General features: G+C 41.0%; 2 protein-coding genes across 5 annotated transcripts in view; one reads left to right on the forward strand and one right to left on the reverse strand.

Moving 5' to 3' along the window:
- tbce (tubulin folding cofactor E) overlaps nt 1-3,041 on the forward strand; it is a 40,559-nt gene extending 37,518 nt beyond the window's left edge. For all 4 annotated transcript variants that reach the window (XM_062448818.1, XM_062448817.1, XM_062448820.1 and 1 more), the window contains one exon: nt 2,513-3,041. In XM_062448818.1, coding sequence (XP_062304802.1) covers nt 2,513-2,608 — 96 coding nt within the window. In that variant the 3' untranslated portion in view covers nt 2,609-3,041. The remainder of the gene's footprint in view (nt 1-2,512) is intronic.
- Nucleotides 3,042-6,207: 3,166 nt separating this feature from the next.
- Nucleotides 6,208-18,169, reverse strand: part of LOC134008736 (nidogen-1-like) — a 32,272-nt gene continuing 20,310 nt past the window's right edge. Inside the window, exons 13-20 of the mRNA XM_062448244.1 lie at nt 17,662-17,898; nt 17,273-17,445; nt 10,452-10,578; nt 10,080-10,251; nt 9,793-9,950; nt 9,270-9,393; nt 8,911-9,023; nt 6,208-7,110 (exon numbers count right to left, since the gene is read on the reverse strand). Coding sequence (XP_062304228.1) covers nt 6,992-7,110; nt 8,911-9,023; nt 9,270-9,393; nt 9,793-9,950; nt 10,080-10,251; nt 10,452-10,578; nt 17,273-17,445; nt 17,662-17,898 — 1,223 coding nt within the window. The 3' untranslated portion in view covers nt 6,208-6,991. The remainder of the gene's footprint in view (nt 7,111-8,910; nt 9,024-9,269; nt 9,394-9,792; nt 9,951-10,079; nt 10,252-10,451; nt 10,579-17,272; nt 17,446-17,661; nt 17,899-18,169) is intronic.

An 18,169-nucleotide genomic window follows, 5' to 3' on the forward strand; every position in this document is an offset into this window, starting at 1 on the left:
GTGTAGATTCACCCTCTACAACATCCGGAAGATCAGGAGATACCTGTCTGAGCATTCCACCCAGCTGCTAGTCCAAGTACTTGTCCTCTCAAAGTTGGACTACTGCTGCTCGCCGGTCTCCTAGCATGCGCAACCCGCCCTCTCCAGAGGATTCAGAACGCGGCGGCCCGTCTGGTCTTCAATCTACCCAGAAGCTCCTCATCTCCCTCCACTGGCTTCCCATCACGGCCCGTATCAGATTCAAGACTCTGGTACTGACTTTCCGAGCGGTGAACGGGACTGCACCCGACTACATCAAGTCTCTCCTCCAGCCTTACACCCCCACCCGCCACCTACGGTCTTCTTCTGACAACAGTCTGGTGGTCCCACCGCTCAAGAGTGCCTGGTCCCAACACAAGCTCCCCACCTTCAAGAAGAGGCTCAAGACGCACATGTTCCGGGAGTACAACGGCACTTAGGAATGCTTGGCTGGACCGGATGTTAGTTTCCTCCAGGATCACAATGACTCTTTTGATGTTGTTTAATTGTAACTTGTTTAACTGCATGCTCTTATGGTTCTTCCCTTTGGCACTTATTTGGTTTTCACAATGGATGCTTCATGTTTTGGCTGCTCGCAATGTTTGGGGCTATCTCGTTGTTATGATCAGTGACCTATGCACTTTTGTAAAGCTCTCTCTTGGAAGTCGCTTTGGATAAAAGCGTCTGCTAAATGCATAAATGTAAATGTAATCTGTGGGAAACACTGTTGTTACATACATTTTACATGTAAGTTAATCATACCATATTCAAGCCTGTTATAATTTTCAACCCCGTCATTGAGTTCAACCCTGTTAATTTCTAGTTTATGAAATTGACTGCAAAACATAGTTTACTACCTTGTCATAGTTCAATAACGACAGCTCGGTGGGTAAAATGGACATACAGTGAACCTCAAGTCCCATTGACACCTCTTTCCTATAAAAAATCTCTCAATTAAAAAATGTAGCTGTAAAACGGTCGGTTTCCAAAAAGTGACGTCAGTTTGGAGGCTCCACCTTTTTTGGCTCTGGTCTGTACCTTTGTCACGCCCCAACATTTAGATCTCAGACACGTTTAGCTGCGGCGCTGCTCTGTGTACTTCCTATAAGTATGATTTGATTTTGATTTTGTCGCTAACAGTTATTAGCAATGGTAACGTCTCCTGTATCTAGCATAGGTAGAATGTGTGATTTAGTTTATTGGCAATGGGGCTAACGTTATTTCATTTTCCTGACTGTGTTACATTCGAATAAATAACCTGTGTTGTCATGTAAATCTACAATTCACAATGCATGTTTGGCTATGTTGCGTCTTTGCTCCGCAGCTTCGCTCGTTGTAAACCAACCAATCAGCGCGCAGCTCATCTATATATTCATGAGCATACCATAAAAGGAGAAAACATCTTGTTTCATTCTAGGGCTATTTCACAGGGTTGCATTAGGGCACATAGAACAGTACCCGGGCCATTTTGAGTCCAACCAATGTTACATACCCTATCCAGAGACCTTAACCCCTGTGCTGCCTTCGGGTCACATGACCCAAAGATTCATAACGAACCATCGTTGTTAACCCAATTTTACCCAATACAAAAACAAATAAAAATAATTTTCTTTTAACCTTCGCAATGTGGGGGGTCTGAGACAGCCCAATGGTTAAAAGAAAATGCTTCACTTTGTTTTTGTATGCGGTAAAGTTGTCGCAATACGACAGTGTGTCACAATGACTGATGGGTCAGGTCTCTACCCTATAAAATCAGTCAATGACCCCTTTAATATTTTGTTAATAAGAAGAAATATTAGGTTAATATTTGTTTAACTGTGTGTGCAATTTATAGGATAATCAGCGCAACTGTGAAAGCCTAATAAAACCCTCATGTTAATGAATATTTTTTATAAAATATGAAAACTGATATAAGAAAAAGATTTGTCGCTCTGCGCTTTTTTGAATGAAAGTCGCTAAGTTGGCAACACTGATCCCAACTTCACTGTAATTGTTTCTCTGGTCATCCTTCGCACCATATGCTTCACTAGCATGTGGACTAGGAAGCTGTATCAAATTTTGTTTCATTAATGAACTAATTCGATTAATAAAGGCATTTGCAATTAAATGAAACTAAGCGCTTACCGCTAGGAGTTTATAGTAAGGAAAATAGGGACATTCTGTTAAATTATTTAAAAGTGAATTCGCTTTTACAACTGATAATCAGCTGCTTTCAAAGGGGTTTGCTGGCTAGCTAACAGAACAACAATATAAAATGGATATACTTTCAGAATAGATTAGTGAGTTTTGTTACATAAATTAATCTGTCAAATGATGGCACCCCTCCAAAACAATGGTAGGGGAAACACTGCATTGCTGAAGGGACTGTAAGGAATAGTTCTTATATCTGGGTAACCTAATGACTAAAAATAATAAATGGTCTTGTCTTGCTAGACCATTCTTCCTTCTATCCATATTCGATGCACTCCTTAAAATCACCAACCCTATCTTCTAGATGGAGGGCACAGAGATTGACATCGACAACGACCTGAAGCCACTGCAGTTCTACTCCATAGAGGACGGAGACAAGGTACTGGTGCGCTGGTCCTGAGCTTCTCACAGGCGGGGACGCAAGTCAAAGATGGACGGAAGATGTGCTGGACTGGGAAGGCATGGATTTGCTGGTGAAGGCTGTTAGAAGATGGTGTTGACCTGCTTTGTCAGCACACATGGCTGACATTATGCCACATTGGTTAGAAGTGGGATTAGGAGGGGTTTGGTTCAAGGTCTGTATGGAACTAATTTAAGGGAGTGCAGCTTCTGCATGGAACTGATAGGGGATATGAAGTTATGCCACTAAATTATGTAGTAAGGAAGCCGTAAATTAAAACTACGTTGGAGGTCCATTTATTTATGTTATATTTCTAACATGAAATGCACCAATGTAGCATGGATCAATACAGTACAGAACTTGCAATGTGACTAATGGTGCAAGTACATCATTACTGGGCAGGTGGCTGAATTATAAAATGTGGTTCAATGTGTCTTTCGTCTTTTCTATGTAAAACATATTCCATGCACATGTTTTCTTATGTAGAGGAAAATTTGGATACAGTTCATTTCTGGACAAAATGGAGGTAAAACCAGTGTCAAAGCTACGTTCTTTTATTAATGTGACATACATTCAGTTACCTCAATGGTTGTCAACATTCAACTGAACCCTTTATTTGTCACCAGTAGGGGGTAGTTGATGCTTAGAAATGTTTTCTACATTCCAAGACAACTGAGCTATTAGTCTAAATCAGTGGTTCCCAACCCTGGTAGTCAGGGCACCCCTGTACTGCATGTTTTAGATGTTTCCTTGCTCCAACACACCTGATTCAAATGAATGGGTCGTTATCCAGCTCTGCAGAAGCCTGCTTATGATCATTCATTTGAATCAGGGGGGTCAGGGGGGTATTCGTCGTAGCTCGCTAAGCGGTTTACCGAGCTAATTTTAAGGCTAAGATAAAAATGCACCTCTTTTTGGTTCGTGGAAGCAACTTTCGATAAATCACCATAGTAACATATCAATTAGCACTAACCTGCTCCAGAGCAGGCTAACGCCTGGGACACACTGGCTGCGAAGCGCCTGGACGCGCCGCGCCACGATCGGCTACGACTGAGCAAAAGCTGTTCACACCAGACGCGCATTTCTCCGCGCCGGTCACCAAGCCTTTCAGCTACTCTGAGCTTTCCTTTACGCTGACATGGTACATAAACATGGCATTGGCTATATCCCAGCATTGATCCTTCTCTACGTTGTCCTTGTAAAATTGTTGCTGACATACAACAACTCCCTGTGCTTTTCAACTTCGAGAATTCATTTGATGCTGATTTTAGAAATAGACTTGGGGGTTCTCTCTCGGTAGGCTATGTCTGCGTGTGTGTTGTGTGCAACGCGTGACAACTCGGTTCTCTCAAACAAACAAAACAACTACGGGCATGCTAGCTCAACGGATAAATCCGTTTATTTTCATTCGTTTTCATCAGGGTAACCACATGTAAAGGACGTTCGTTACCAACATTGTGTAATTATAAAGTCTACAACTTTACAAATGTTCACCGTAGTCTACAATTAATGGAGTAAAATCTTAATAACATGTTTTTTTATTCAAATATATCAACTAATATGGTGTATTTCATCATCCTGCAGCCGATTTCGCAAGCGTCTCGCGAAAAAATTCGACCAGCTGCCGAAACGATCGCTGCAGATCGCAGGCAATCGCGGCGCTTCGCAGCCAGTGTGGTCGGTCCCATTTGATAACATGGGCGCCAAAAGAAAAAAGGAGGCGCTTCCAGGCGCGTCGCAGCCGATCGCAGGCAGTGTGTCCCAGGCGTGACGTAACTGTAGCAGCATAAGCCTGCCACACCCCCGGAAAATAACATGGCCTTTTTGAGAGACCCAGTTGACCAAGGAGCTATATTTTAGTTCGATTAGCTTTCCATACCAGTTATCAATCGCGAGTTCTTCGCGATTGCCAAGATCCTTTATTTCACACGGATGAGTTCTTGTTTGAGCGATATCGATTCAGCCGACAAGGACTCATTTATTTGCAAGACCTTCTCGGGCCGTACATTGCAAATATCACACGCCGCAGCAAGCTTTATGGTTTATTATTAGCTTATGCTGCTGTATGTGAATATGTAACGCTATGTTTTACGAAATGTCTTGTTTTATCTGTTGTGCCTGTGCTTTTTATATGTGTAACTGTGGGAGAGTGGGAAACGTCATATCGATTCCTTTTTATGTCTTGACGTGAAGAAATTGACAATAAAGCTAGCCTACTTGAAACTTTAACTGTGCTTCAGACTGCATAGCCTTGAGGTTTTTTGCGTCAGGTAGGCTATAGGCTACATTTTTATACAGTATAGGCGATGCAGAAAACATTGGCAAAGCCGCAGCATGCGTTGCTGTAAGAAAAGTGTACTTGGCGCTTAACCAGCTGATGAATCAATTCATCATATTCCCTGGCCATGTCCCAGTCAATGACATCAAAGAGGGATTTACACATATGCCTACATGCATATACACATATATAGTACATGATATAAGCGCAGTAGCCTACATATATCCTCATAATTGTCTATGAATTCGTATCAGTTAGATACTCTTTGGCCTTGTTTTTATCGAGCCTACTTATTCTGAAAGAGTTGAGATCATTATTTTCGCTAGCAAGATCTCATTCGATTATTAATTTCCATTAAGCCTATACCAGCAGGCACATTTAAAGAAATGTGATCTGATTGATTGGGGTAATGAGGCACTTAAGATGAGCCTATACATTTCCCCAAAACTTTCGCATTTAGCTTATCGGCAATTTTTTTGCCAAGCTGATTGTCTTGCTCTGGCAGCGGTGGCGGTGTTTGACTTAGCCATGATAATATGCTTATTGTCTTCTTAGAGACTCATTATAATAGTTTGCTCGGATGGCGAGAATAGCCTATCACCGCTCTCTCTTTCGTCTTTTCCGCCATCATACCGTTAGAAAAATCACGGTTTTGGTGATCGACCTTTCCTGCCTTTGAAGTAGGACGTGCACGTGCAATTTCCCTGATAAGTTTAGCCTGATTGAAATTAACCACATGATTTGGATGCGGATCAGCCGTTGACGAACCGATATTTGCTGTTCTCACTCATCTCGCTAATGTTAACGGGCTAAAGGGACAATTGATTAACTTAGCTTCAACCCTTACGACGAACGGGGCCCAGGTGTGTTGGAGCAGGGAAACATCAAAACATGCAGTACAGGTGTGCCCTGAGGACCAGGGTTTGGAACCACTGGTCTAAATTGACTTAATTTGCTTACAAGATAGAGTTGAAAAAAACAGTATGAGGTAGACTCCACAAAGAGTAATAAAGTCCCACCTAAAGTCTACTGGATGACAAGATTAGTTGTCATTTGTATCTCATTCAATCGTTGCATGATGCTTTCAGGGTTTCCCGCAGAAAATGTGTTAGTCAAGGTGGTAGGGTGTGAAGGGAATGAAAGGGAGAAAACTGGCGGAAACACGGCGAATATCGCTAATAAAAAAAATAATAATTAAACGCAGTAAAGGCGGCAGGCGTGTGTTGCTAAGGCGGCCGCCTTAACAGCAAAGTGCTGCGGGAAACCCTGGCTTTGTTTCATTTACACAATTCTCAAAGCAAAAGACACAATGTACACAACACTTAGTACAAAAAGTATTTATTGGGGCTATGCATAATATTTTTTTTGTTTCTTCCATATCTCTGATGACCCAGCTGCACAGACAGAACATCCTACCACAGGCTCCCAACCCTCCCTATGGTGCATGAGGTCATCAAAAGGCGCCAGGCCAAGGTCCTTCCAGATGGGCTTTTGCGGCAGCCAAAAAACATATTACTGCATGACCGGCAGTTGTCATCACTATAATCTATATTAGGTTAAAAAAAAGCAACTGTAATTCAGATAATGTCTATATTTCAGGTATTTATTTACAAGTTACAAAAAGTTACTACTAAAAAATTGGGACTAATAATTTGGTAAGTGTAAGAATTGATTAGGAAAGGTAACTCGGTAAAATCCCCAGGTATTTCAACCCCACCCTCCTCCCCATACCTAAACACAACCTCTTCACCCCCTAGCCTGCTAATTGTCCCCCCTCAGTCCATCACTGGCTCAGTGGGATAATAGGCCCAATTCAAGTCTGATCTCTAGCTGATACTCTCCATGCCCTTTATTTGTTCCACATACGCAAGGTGGAATAGTTCAAATTAACCACACCTATTTTGAGTGGGCGTATTTCAACAGCTGTTACCTATCAAATCTGCAAGAGGGAATCAAATAAGGGGCCTAGTGGTAGGGGCCATGAGTTCAGATTGGAATTGGGCCTGAGCATAACCCCTGCTGGAGTCAGCGGTATTTCTTCCAAACTGAGAGAAAAAGCAACAGGTGACGCCGTTTTCATGAATTCCAGAACTGCCGGCCGGGACTCATTCATTCCTCTCCACGCACCTTCCACCCATCACGTCAGGGCACCGGCAGGTAAAGCCACCTGGGCGTGGTAGACATAGATGTGAGCAGCCGCCATTGTTGGAGCAGTAGTTGTACCCTGAGGGGGTGCCGAAAAAATAACACATTTCAGTCTTTCAGAGTCATCCAGAGGAATGCAAGTCAAGTGCACATAATAAAGGCTATTTGTGTTACATACACACTAGTCCCATCATGGCAGGGTTGAAGACCCTGTGAGACACCCAGCTGTAAAAGTGACTGCTCATAACAGTTAACAGTGATCTAATGCAGCATTTAGGTCTAGCAGGGATCCTGTATCTCAATATGAGAATACCACAACCCAGACTGAGTCACAGGGTTTAAGTGAAGTCAAATTTGTACCTCTGTATTAGTTCTAATGAAAAACAGGCTTGCTGCAAGGGTATTCTCAGCCTAAACCCCACAAATCCAAATGTATGGAGCGACCAGTTACAGAACATGTAGTGGGAGCACAGATGTGCGAAGGCTGTTCACATAGCTGCAAACACAAGGTAATTGATTCCAGACCATTCCATGTGGGAATGGATTGAAAGGAGTGGAGAATTTGGGGTTGCTGAGTAAAGTTAACCTCAGTCCAACCAGCTGTGCCATGGCAGTGATACTCTCAGCTGTCTCCCTCCCCCCCATGTAAACATAAAAAAATCCTTAATTATCAATGAGGAATTTACAACTGCCTTCTCCATCACTTGCCCTCTCTGGGGTTTCATCATAAGTCATAAGACTCATGTGTGCAATGGATCACCTCAAAAGCTAACACTATTGCCATGGGCAGTGTTTATATACTCAACTCTGTTCTACTACCAATCATGGTCACATTTCAATTCATTTATGCCAGACTACCTGGCTACCTAGTATACATTTACAAATTATGTAAACAATTATGCTTAAATTCGTACTTAAAAGACTCATTAGGTGGATAATGTAATTCAGTATACAGGATTGCTGAGCTGATTAGTGATGTATCGTTCGTGAACCATTCGTTCATTTTGACCGAATCATTAGTATGATTTGGGAGTAACGAGTAGTCTCAGAGAATGATTTGTTCATTTTCTCATGGCCGAGATAAAAAAAAAGTTTAAATAACAAAACCTGTACTTATCACTCACTATACTAAACTTAGCAGTCACACGAAAGTGAATGAGGTAAACAAATCTTTTCTGTTTCTTCTTCTGAGCCTATGCAGGTCACGTGAAAAATTATCCAAAGACGAACTCGGCAGATGAACGAATCATTGATCCGAAGACCCGAAGGAGTCAGGTGGCTGAGCGGTTAGGGAGTCGGACTCGTAATCTGAAGGTTACCGGTTCGATTCCCGGCTGTGCAAAATGACGTTGTGTCCTTGGGCAAGGCACTTCACCCTACTTGCCTCGGGGGGAATGTCCCTGTACTTACTGTAAGTCGCTCTGGATAAGAGCGTCTGCTAAATGACAAAAAAAAAAAAAAGACACTGTTGGCAGAAGAATGAAACATTGATCCGAAGACACGATCGGGAGGTGAACGATTCGTTCCTTTTTTCGGGTACCGGTCTTTGGATCATTTTTCACGTGACCTACATAGGCTCAGTACTGGTAGCTAGAGGAAACAGAAATGATTCATTCATTTTGAACAAGTCTTTTGGACCCCCCCCCCCCCCTGTTGAAATGAGCGAATAACTCGAAAAAAGATTCGTTCATTTTACTGAACGAGATTCAAAGAACCGAGTCAGTAAAATGAATCCGAACTTCCCATCACTAGAGCTGACACTCCAAAATCACATATTATATGTGATTTTACAGAAAATAAACTGAGATGGAACTGACTCCCGCCAGGGCATGAGGAAAGCGGTATTAGTATCACCAGAGAAGATGGCAAGCAGGCCTACCTTGAGCGCACTGTGTTGGAGTGGTGGTGATGCCATAGACACGTGAGCGCTTCTGTGGCAGGAACTCTTCTGTCTCCCTCTGGGCCACGCGGTCCACAGCTACCACAGCCTCCCTGGCAACAGAAGATCCAACGTTCATGGGGGCCACACACAGAACTTTGACTAACCACAAACACTAACAACATTAGCTGACATTCAATATGCATACATACGATTAATGTGACAAGTCATACTGTAGCCAGAGTAATTGCTTTTTTACTTTCCAATGTACTTTTTCATAAAACAGCAGAGAAAACCCCAGCCATGAAAAATCAGCCATGAGAAGATTCAGTATAGACTATCAATGCTCAACGTGGTACCTTCTCCAGTCAGTGTAGTAAAGGTTCCTTCCATGGGATACAATAGCAAAGGGATACTGAATCCCCTCCACGACTTGATTACGAACCCGGCGGTTGGGGTCGACACACTCCACCCTACGGGTACCTAGAGAGCATGAGGAATATATTCAGACAATTCATGTTGAGAAAATCCTGGTGGTGATAAATTCACCATTTGGCCCAGGAAAATGTATTAACGACACACAAACTAATATGCTAAAGCATTTATATTAAAAGACTACAGTGCATTCAGTACAAAATACATGCTAGGTTGGGATAATTACAGTAAAACATATATTAAAAGACTACAGTACATTCAGTACAAAATACATGCTAGGTTGGGATAATTACAGTAAAACAATGTCATTTGATCCAATGATACCAGAACCAGAGGAAATTGAACCCCACTACCTTGTGGTGCTAACACCATGCTCCAACAAATGGAGCAAAAAAAGAAAACCAGCATAAAGATATAAGCTCCAAAAATCATATTGTCTGGTCTTACCGGCGTCAGCCCAGCATAGTTGTTGGCTTGCTGGGTCATAGGTCAAAGCATTGGGCAGGGCCAGGTCGTCTTTCACCAAGACAGTTCTGTCAGTGCCATCCATGTTGGACATCTCGATTTTGGGTCCTTCTCGGTTCCAATCTGCCCAGTAAAGTCGCCTGGACAAAGATTAAGAGATTTATTGGCTCAAATCTAACAAATCCAACAGCCACAAAGCCACTCAAACGAATGCATTGACCATTTATCGTTTTACAACATCAGATTTACGACATTCTTTTGAAACACACCCATAGGACGGGTCAGTGACGATGGGTCGAGGGTTGACCAGGTCAGTGTCGAACAGGACCCGGCGGTTGCTCCCATCCAGCCTGGCCACCTCGATCCTGTCCTGCATAGAGTCAGTCCAGAACATCAGACGCGCAAGGTGGTCGATCGCAATACCCTCCGGACTCTCCAGCTCTGCATACAGAAGTTAAAGACCAATGAAGTGCTGAGAGAACGTATAATACAATATAATGTATAGCATCTAAACCAACAAGAAACCAGATATATGTGGAACCTTGAAGCTAAATGACTCATTCCATGAAGTCAGACTGTTAACCAGTCTAAAAGGGACACAGGGTTTCACTCCAACAAAATATATGACAGCTGCAACTCACGTGAAGTTACCAGAGGAATGGTCTCTCCACCTTCCAGACTAGCTTTGCTTATGGAGGGCCCTGTGATATCAGTCCAGTACACCATCTTCTCAACACAGTCGTAGGCAATGGCAATTACCACTCTGTCCTGGGGGAAACACAGAGAGAGAGTAGGCATCCTTCTTGTTCTTGTTGCTTCTACTGAAATATTATGGAACAATTGAACTACTATTTGTAGTAAGATAACAGTTAAGTTATGGACACAGTTTCTTTGTCCAATATGGACTACTTCAATATTCTACATGAATTAAGTTACAAGATGTTATGTTCAAAATTGCCAAAATCATATGTGACACGCTCTGGTGAAAAAGGGCGGTTGTCTGTACTGAGACATCCCAACCTGCAGAGACTCATTTCAGGGAGGTGAATGTTGATAAACCAGGAAAGCTCTAGCACAGATATTCTGCTTCAAAGATCTTTTCGCGCCTTAAGAGAGGTTTCATTGTTTTGTGTTAATCATTAGAAGTGTCACCTGACACCTGATATATAGATATCCCTTGTGTTATCCTCAGGTCATTCTGACCCATCAGTCATTGTGACCCACCGTCGTATTGCGACAACTTTACCGCAAGTAAGTATACTTAAGTATAAAAAGTATACTATTATCATGGCACTTAAAGTATACTAGCAGTGTACATATTTATATACTATTTTTGTAAACTTAATTGGCCCACTTTTTAGGTCATTTAGTACACTTTAAAGTACACTTATAGTGTATTTGAGGTTTACTTTTGAATACTGTAAAGTAGCCTGTGTAGTGCACTTTCAGTTCATGAAGTATACTTCCTAAAGTACTTCAAAGTATACTTTGGAATACTCTAAAGTAACCTGTGTAGTGTACTTTCAGCTCATGAAATATACTTCCTAAAGTACCTCAAAGTATACTTTGGAAAACTTTCAAGTGCACTTTTAATTAATGTAAGTACTTCAAGAAGTAAACTTAATAAATGTCCATTTACTATGATTTATTAACATGTTTAAATGTTTAGGGGCCGCTCAAATGCCGCCAATCTTGCGTTACTTGACGGGGGTCCTCGCCAAGTGACACTACAGATTATTAGCTGAAAGAAGCTAATTACTATGTATGCACTTGTGTCGTAAAAATCCAGCTCTTCTGATCAAACGTAACAGTCATTTAACTCATGGTTACAATGGTAAACCAGCACAACAATGACAACTAGAGAGGGTACAATTTCTGGGGAAATTGTAGGGTGTGCTTGCTTGCGTCGGTTGCACAGGGGTCCGTTTTTGAATGACATTTTTACAACTGATATTTCTGTATATTTTATATAAAAATGCATACTTATTATTTATAAAGATGACAGATTTAAAAGCATTTTTTTTTTGCTGCTCATTTACAACTGAAAATACGAGTGAAGTGTAGAATGAAATAGATGTCTTCTCATTTCCCCTGCAAGAGGCAGCCTCATCGTTGAAACAAAACGAATAAATTGGGCAGACCGGTGTAAAAATTGACCTAATCTCTATGACTTAAACGTCATTTTAAGTTTTTCCCTTCTCATGATATTTTCAGGCATTTAGCCTACTCATTGCATTCATTCATTAATAAAGAACCCCCTTTGAAGATTATTCTACGACGTTGCCCGGCAGTAGAAGATGGAATCGCGATTCAAACAGTACCATCTGCTAACGGAAAATATGCCCCCCAAAACGTAAATAAGCTTGACATTTATTTAGTGGAAAATCGCTCATTCATAAAAAGCTCACTGGTAGCGATCATTGTCAGTAACAACGCAAAATGCGATATAGCCCTGTGTGGAGAAGCTTCCCCGGTAAATTGTACTACTACGGCACAGTACTAGACTACTGCTGTGTTCGTCTCGGTAGCGATTGCGTTGGTTGAATTGGATTTAACGTTCCGTTGTACGGTTTAAACTGAAATTATTTTCATGAACAGATTGACAACGTTTAGGCTGTGGCAATGAAGTTCAGGTTAGTAGTTAGATAGACTTTTGATTTAAGTAAGGGGAGTGCCGAACATGTTCTGTCGCCGTTTGACTTCCTAAACAGCTGTGTAGTGTAGATGTTTTTGTAGTGTGTCTCACGTAAGCTACAGCGTTGCAGTGAGCTACACTGGTTTGAAACCACAGGTAATGGTAATTTCACCAACAAGTCGTTTACTAATGTCAGAATAAATCCTACAACGAAAATGTATATGTGAGGAATGTTTATTTTAACGATTGAAAACAGATAACGCTACATCATAGACCACTGTAGTATGTGTTGCCCGGGCAACACAGGCTAATGTCATGATGCTAATACTTCAGTGAAATAGTAGACTACTGTTTCCAAAAGTAGATGTACTTCCTTAATATCAGCTTATACTGTACATTACACATGACAATTGTGTGTCATATCACAAAGTAAAATGAGTAAATAGTTATCACCCTGGCCTCTTTGCTTGTGGCGTTTCTGCAGCTGCCTTGCAGTAAAGCTATAGTTAGCCTAGCTATCCCCCAAGTTAACAGATGCGAAACGAATGTTCTGCCAAAGGTAGTCACGCGTGTTTTCGTGACGTTAGTGACGTTAGTAACGTCAGTGACTGTGGCTAGCAAATTAGCCACCGTTAGCTTCACTTTTCGCCACAAAAACTTAACTTGAGCCTAAACCATGCAACGGAACGTAAATTCCAATACAAGCAACTCAATCGCTACCAAGACGAAACTTTTGACACCTACTTTGTCTATGTAGGCCAAATATTGACTGAGTTTTAGGGGGGCAAAAAGAATAATAATAATAATAACTAGAAACGGCTGTTCCTGCGAAACAGCAGTGAGAATGCTGAAAACCTGAATGGGGATAGCTGACCATGCTAAAAAAGCTGAAAATTGTGAAAATTTAGTAGAAAGTTATAAGCTGAAGCTTCAAAGCAACCGAAAGGTATTTTTGAAAGGGGCTGGAGCAGCATTCCAACAATGATTTGAAAGGATTTACCATTACTTTTAAAGGGAGAATAATTTGCACAAAAACCTTAATATTTTAAAAAGTATAAAAGTGAGAAATGAGAAAATACCCGCAAGCTGAAATGAATTTCAAAAATGTGTGAGTCACACAAAAGAGGCAGTGTGGAAGCTCAACTGCATCATCATAACAAAGCTAAGAGCTAAAATAGCCTACAATGTGGGAGAAGCTGAAAGCTGAACTGTTAAACAGAAGAAGAAGTAGGCTATCTAGTCGTAACAAGAATATTATCGTTTTAACAGATTAAATTATAGTTGGGATAGTATTAGCAGTAGCAGATGTAGCCTATGCGTTTACTCGGCTTTCTTAGTTGGATTCAATGTGTTGATGGAATGAAACATACAGCAGTAGGGCCGATACAGGAAGACACAGCGACACTTTGTTGCAGAAGGATGATGGTGCAAGTTGTCCGTGGAGCATACAACGATTAATAAAAAAGAATCATGTAGACGTGTTTATTGAGTAATCGCATAACCAATTACACATGTAAACGGAGTAATCGTATTATTGGCATAAACCGACAATTGCTAGTAATCGTGTTTCTCATGGTCAAGTAAACGTACCAATCACCTGTGTGAGAGACTGAGTGGTGCGTGTCTGTCGTTACGGTGATGGTGCAGCTATGATTGCTAACGCGCTGAGGGCAGAGAATAAGAGAAATGTAGCTAGAATCCACACCTCAAACAAGATAACCTAGACGCAAAACTGTACGTCCAATCCAAAATATAAGGATATTTTCCGAGACCCAAGACTCTGCCGAAACCAGAGATATTCTTTATATGTCTGTACGGTCAGAAATATGTCTCTACCGGCAGTTTCGAAATCGTCTTCCTTCTTGCTTTCTCTGACGGATTTTACCCACCTCTCCATTGAAGTTAGTGAGAGAATTTGAAAGGCTGCTCTCGCTTCAAGGCTCATAGCTGAAAATCTGTAAATGTGAGCTCTTTAGTAGTTACATTGGCTGAAAGAGGACAATTTCTCCTACATTTTAAGGTATAACTTGTTTCTGTAAGTTAAACTATATGAACGTTAGAGGAATTTGTTTGACAAATTAGTTGAATATCAGAAAAAGAGCAGCCAGCAGAGTGTGCCACTCTGCTTGCTGCTCATTCATAAAAATCAAGAAGGAGCAAACATTTTAATGTATTTCAAACTGTCATAATTCAAAATTGGCTGAATGTTTGAAAAAGCTGAATCATTTGGGAATAGCTGAATGTCTTGTGAACATTTTAAAGGTTGAATGGTGTCTCTAGCTGAAAGTATGCTGAAGTAGTTACGTTTGAAAGAGGAGGAAGCTTTTTAATGATTTGAAAGGATTTATCATTACTTTTAATGGGAGAATAATTTGCACAAAAACCTTAATGTCTTAAAAAGTATAAAAGTGAGAAATACCAAAAGTCATAGCCAACATCTCCTGAAGGAGCTGAACGTTTTGATACAAAAATTGTAGGAATCGGTGAAAGTATGCAGAAGGCCAAAAAACGGCGGAAGAACTAAGAAGTTGATATAATAATAAAGAGAAACAGGAAAACAATAGTGAGAATGCTTCACAGCATTCTCACAATAATAAAGAGAAACAGGAAAACAATAGTGAGAATGCTTAACAGCATTCTCACAATAATAATAATATATATGTGAGAGAACAAAGGTTGTGCCCTTGCCGAAGGCAAAGCACACCCAATTACCACGCAACAAAACACTACATTCTAAGCAGACACAGAAAAAAACGAAATTCATGAAGTTACATTTGTATTTAGAACAAACTGCAAACTTAAAAGCAAATTTAAACACTATTTACCGCCTTGCATCATGGGAATTGACCAGCCAATGAGCCACGCTATCTTCATTTTTTCACGTCGTTATTTCGTTCTTCAGTCAGTTTGACAGTATAACCTTCAAATGCATAATGAAATCCTTCTGTCTGCTTCTCCCTCAAGTAGCTTTTTCATTTTTTCCATTAATACTCCAATTGATAATTATTAGTATAAGAGTATAGGCTTCAAAATGTTTTGGCAGTAATTAAGGTTACAGCTTCAGTACCAAAAAAGATTCAATGTGCAATGCATAATAGATTTTCCTACACATGAATAATTATAATATACAAGATAAATCTAAAACATTTAACCTGTAATGTACAGGTTGTTTTGCTCTATAATAACACATACATCCTACTCCAGAAGAAATGTATACCCTTTTCTGTTTCTAAGCATACTTCTTCAAAGTATATCAAAAGTGAACTATTTTCAAAGCATACTTAAAAGTATATCAAAAGTGAACTATTTTCTAAGTATACTTCTTAAAAGTATATCAAAAGTGAACTATTTTCTAAGAATACTTCTTAAAAGTATATCAAAAGTGAACTAAAAGTGTACTATCCATTTTTAGTATACTTATAGTATACTTTAATATACTTCTTTTTTGTAAGGGAGGCCATGCTTGAATGTTGACACAACTACTTGTGAAACATTATATTTAAGGGTACTTGACTCGAGACCAAATCTGCCGATTCACTACTTGATTCGGAGGGGGGGATGGGATCGTACTTTGTATATTCAAACACAGCCGAAACATTACAGCTAGTACCACTGCGCTAGCATAAGTAGCCTAGGGAAAAAACGGCTGCACCGTGATGCAAATGAAATCACATCACGCATACAACTCAACTGGAAGCTTAGTTAAACAAGAACAAATTAGGAGTATATAGTGATCCTAAAAACCCCGCTTCTAGCGGACAATACGGAATGCTGACTAGAGCCCCTTTTCATTGGACCATGTCACATATGTTCCTATGCCAGAAATGTTTTCTGCCAGAGAGGAAAAGCTTTGGGATGAGTTTGAACCGTAACTCTGTTCTGGCACAATCCGAAGATTGTTTGAGTGGAATTTGGGGCATTCCAGAGTGGGCGTGGACAGCAATGGGATCAATGAGCTCTCAGTTTCGTCGAATGAGACAAATGAAAATTGACACAACACCGTCTTTTCATGTATTTGTACAGCATCAGAGGACTGTTGGTCTGCGTCAATGCTTTGTGCACCAGCAGTGAAAGGACTTCCAGCTAGACTGATCTCTGAAAGCAGTGTGCGAATTATACAGTGACAATCGGGGGGGTCAACTTCTTCTCCAGGGCGTAAAGGGAACCCAGTACAGCGCAGGCGCGTGCTTCTATCATTAACATTCTTGTGAATATTATATAGCTAATTGCCATTACAAATACAATCGTGGCAAAAATATTATAGATCTAAATTATATTAGTAACTTTTTTGGTATTAGCTAGCTAACTTACCTTTCTTGAACTTTCTCACTACGCGGTAGCTACACTCTGAGGTGATTCAAGCAGCTTCTGTATTGCACACTGGTCACTCACGCGCAGTGTTTGTGTGTGATATTCCCTGCCATAAAGTCAACATTTCTGTATCGCCAACCTGTTATTGAATGAATATGGTAAATATATTGTAATATTTACAGGTAAGCACGATATATAAATGTATCAACCCCCCAAACCTGTTGTTTTTACCTCTTTTGGGGGGTTCAAGTCTTAATTAGGGGGGTCAGACCCCCCCCAAACCCCCCTGTAATTCGCACACTGTCTGAAAGCCCATTTTTACCATGTCGCTCATAACGTGAGTATCCTATAACCAATTGTGTGTTTTTTTTCTTCTTTAAGCAAAGCCACCAACTTGACTGGGAATGAGGTTTCTTGCCAGAACAGCATTTGTAAAGGGGAATTAGTAACTCTGCATAGTGCTTGGCTGAGATAAGGTAGCGTTTATATTTTGGGGTCATAACGGCCGACACTCACCGGCAGGTGCAGCAGAGCCTTAGCCTCCTCTCTCTTCATGTGGTAGCCGTCCAGTGGGATGTGTTCAATCTTGCCGCTCTGGGCGAACAGCAGGTGGGTACCGGGGGCCAGAGGACTGACATCAGGCCTGGGGGTGGGGCCAACAGGGGGGGGAGTAACTGCCTGGTCAATACCTTTAAATTGGGGAGGGGGGGGGGTGGACATGTATTAAAACTTTAATAAAACGTAGTTAAAAACCACTTGGTTTTAGATTACAAAGAAAGGAGATTATGTCGTTAAAGCCTGTTGAATTTAGATTTCAGTTACAGCAGGATTGACCCATATATGCCCAGTTCCTATGTACCCAAGTTTTCATGTGCTCTATCCCTTCTTTTGGAGTGGCTACTTACACAAAGGCTTTTGTCCAGGGCCTGTTCTAGTGTTGGGGATCTCCTGACCGTTGCGGTCCACACACCAGCACTGCCCAATGCTGCCATGGCACTGAGTCGGCTCGTAGGCTCCACGCTCATCGCAGGTAGGCACGTGCTGTCCAACGGCTGGCCGTGGGCGGAAGAAGAAAAAGGAGGAGTTTGGAACAGAGGCTTGGGTGCGCTCCCTGTGACGCTCACACTGTGTCTTCTCACGCTCTGGAATAATAATTAAAAAATATAGAAATTTGAACATTTGTCATGCAAGGCATGTGTCTCTGACACATTGTGGTCTAACTGAAAGCTTTAGATTCATTTCTAGAATATTTCTGCAGGATAGTAACAACCATTTGAAAATCATTCCCTTCCAACATAGTATGTCATATAGAAACTCAAAACTAATTTGGTTTCCGCTTAGAAATTAAACATGGCTTTAAAATGAGCAAAATGATTCAGAATGAGTCCTTCATTTGATATGGCCACACTAATC

The sequence above is a fragment of the Osmerus eperlanus genome, chromosome 22 (assembly GCF_963692335.1).
Source record: "Osmerus eperlanus chromosome 22, fOsmEpe2.1, whole genome shotgun sequence".
In the NCBI taxonomy this organism is placed as follows: Eukaryota; Metazoa; Chordata; class Actinopteri; order Osmeriformes; family Osmeridae; genus Osmerus; species Osmerus eperlanus.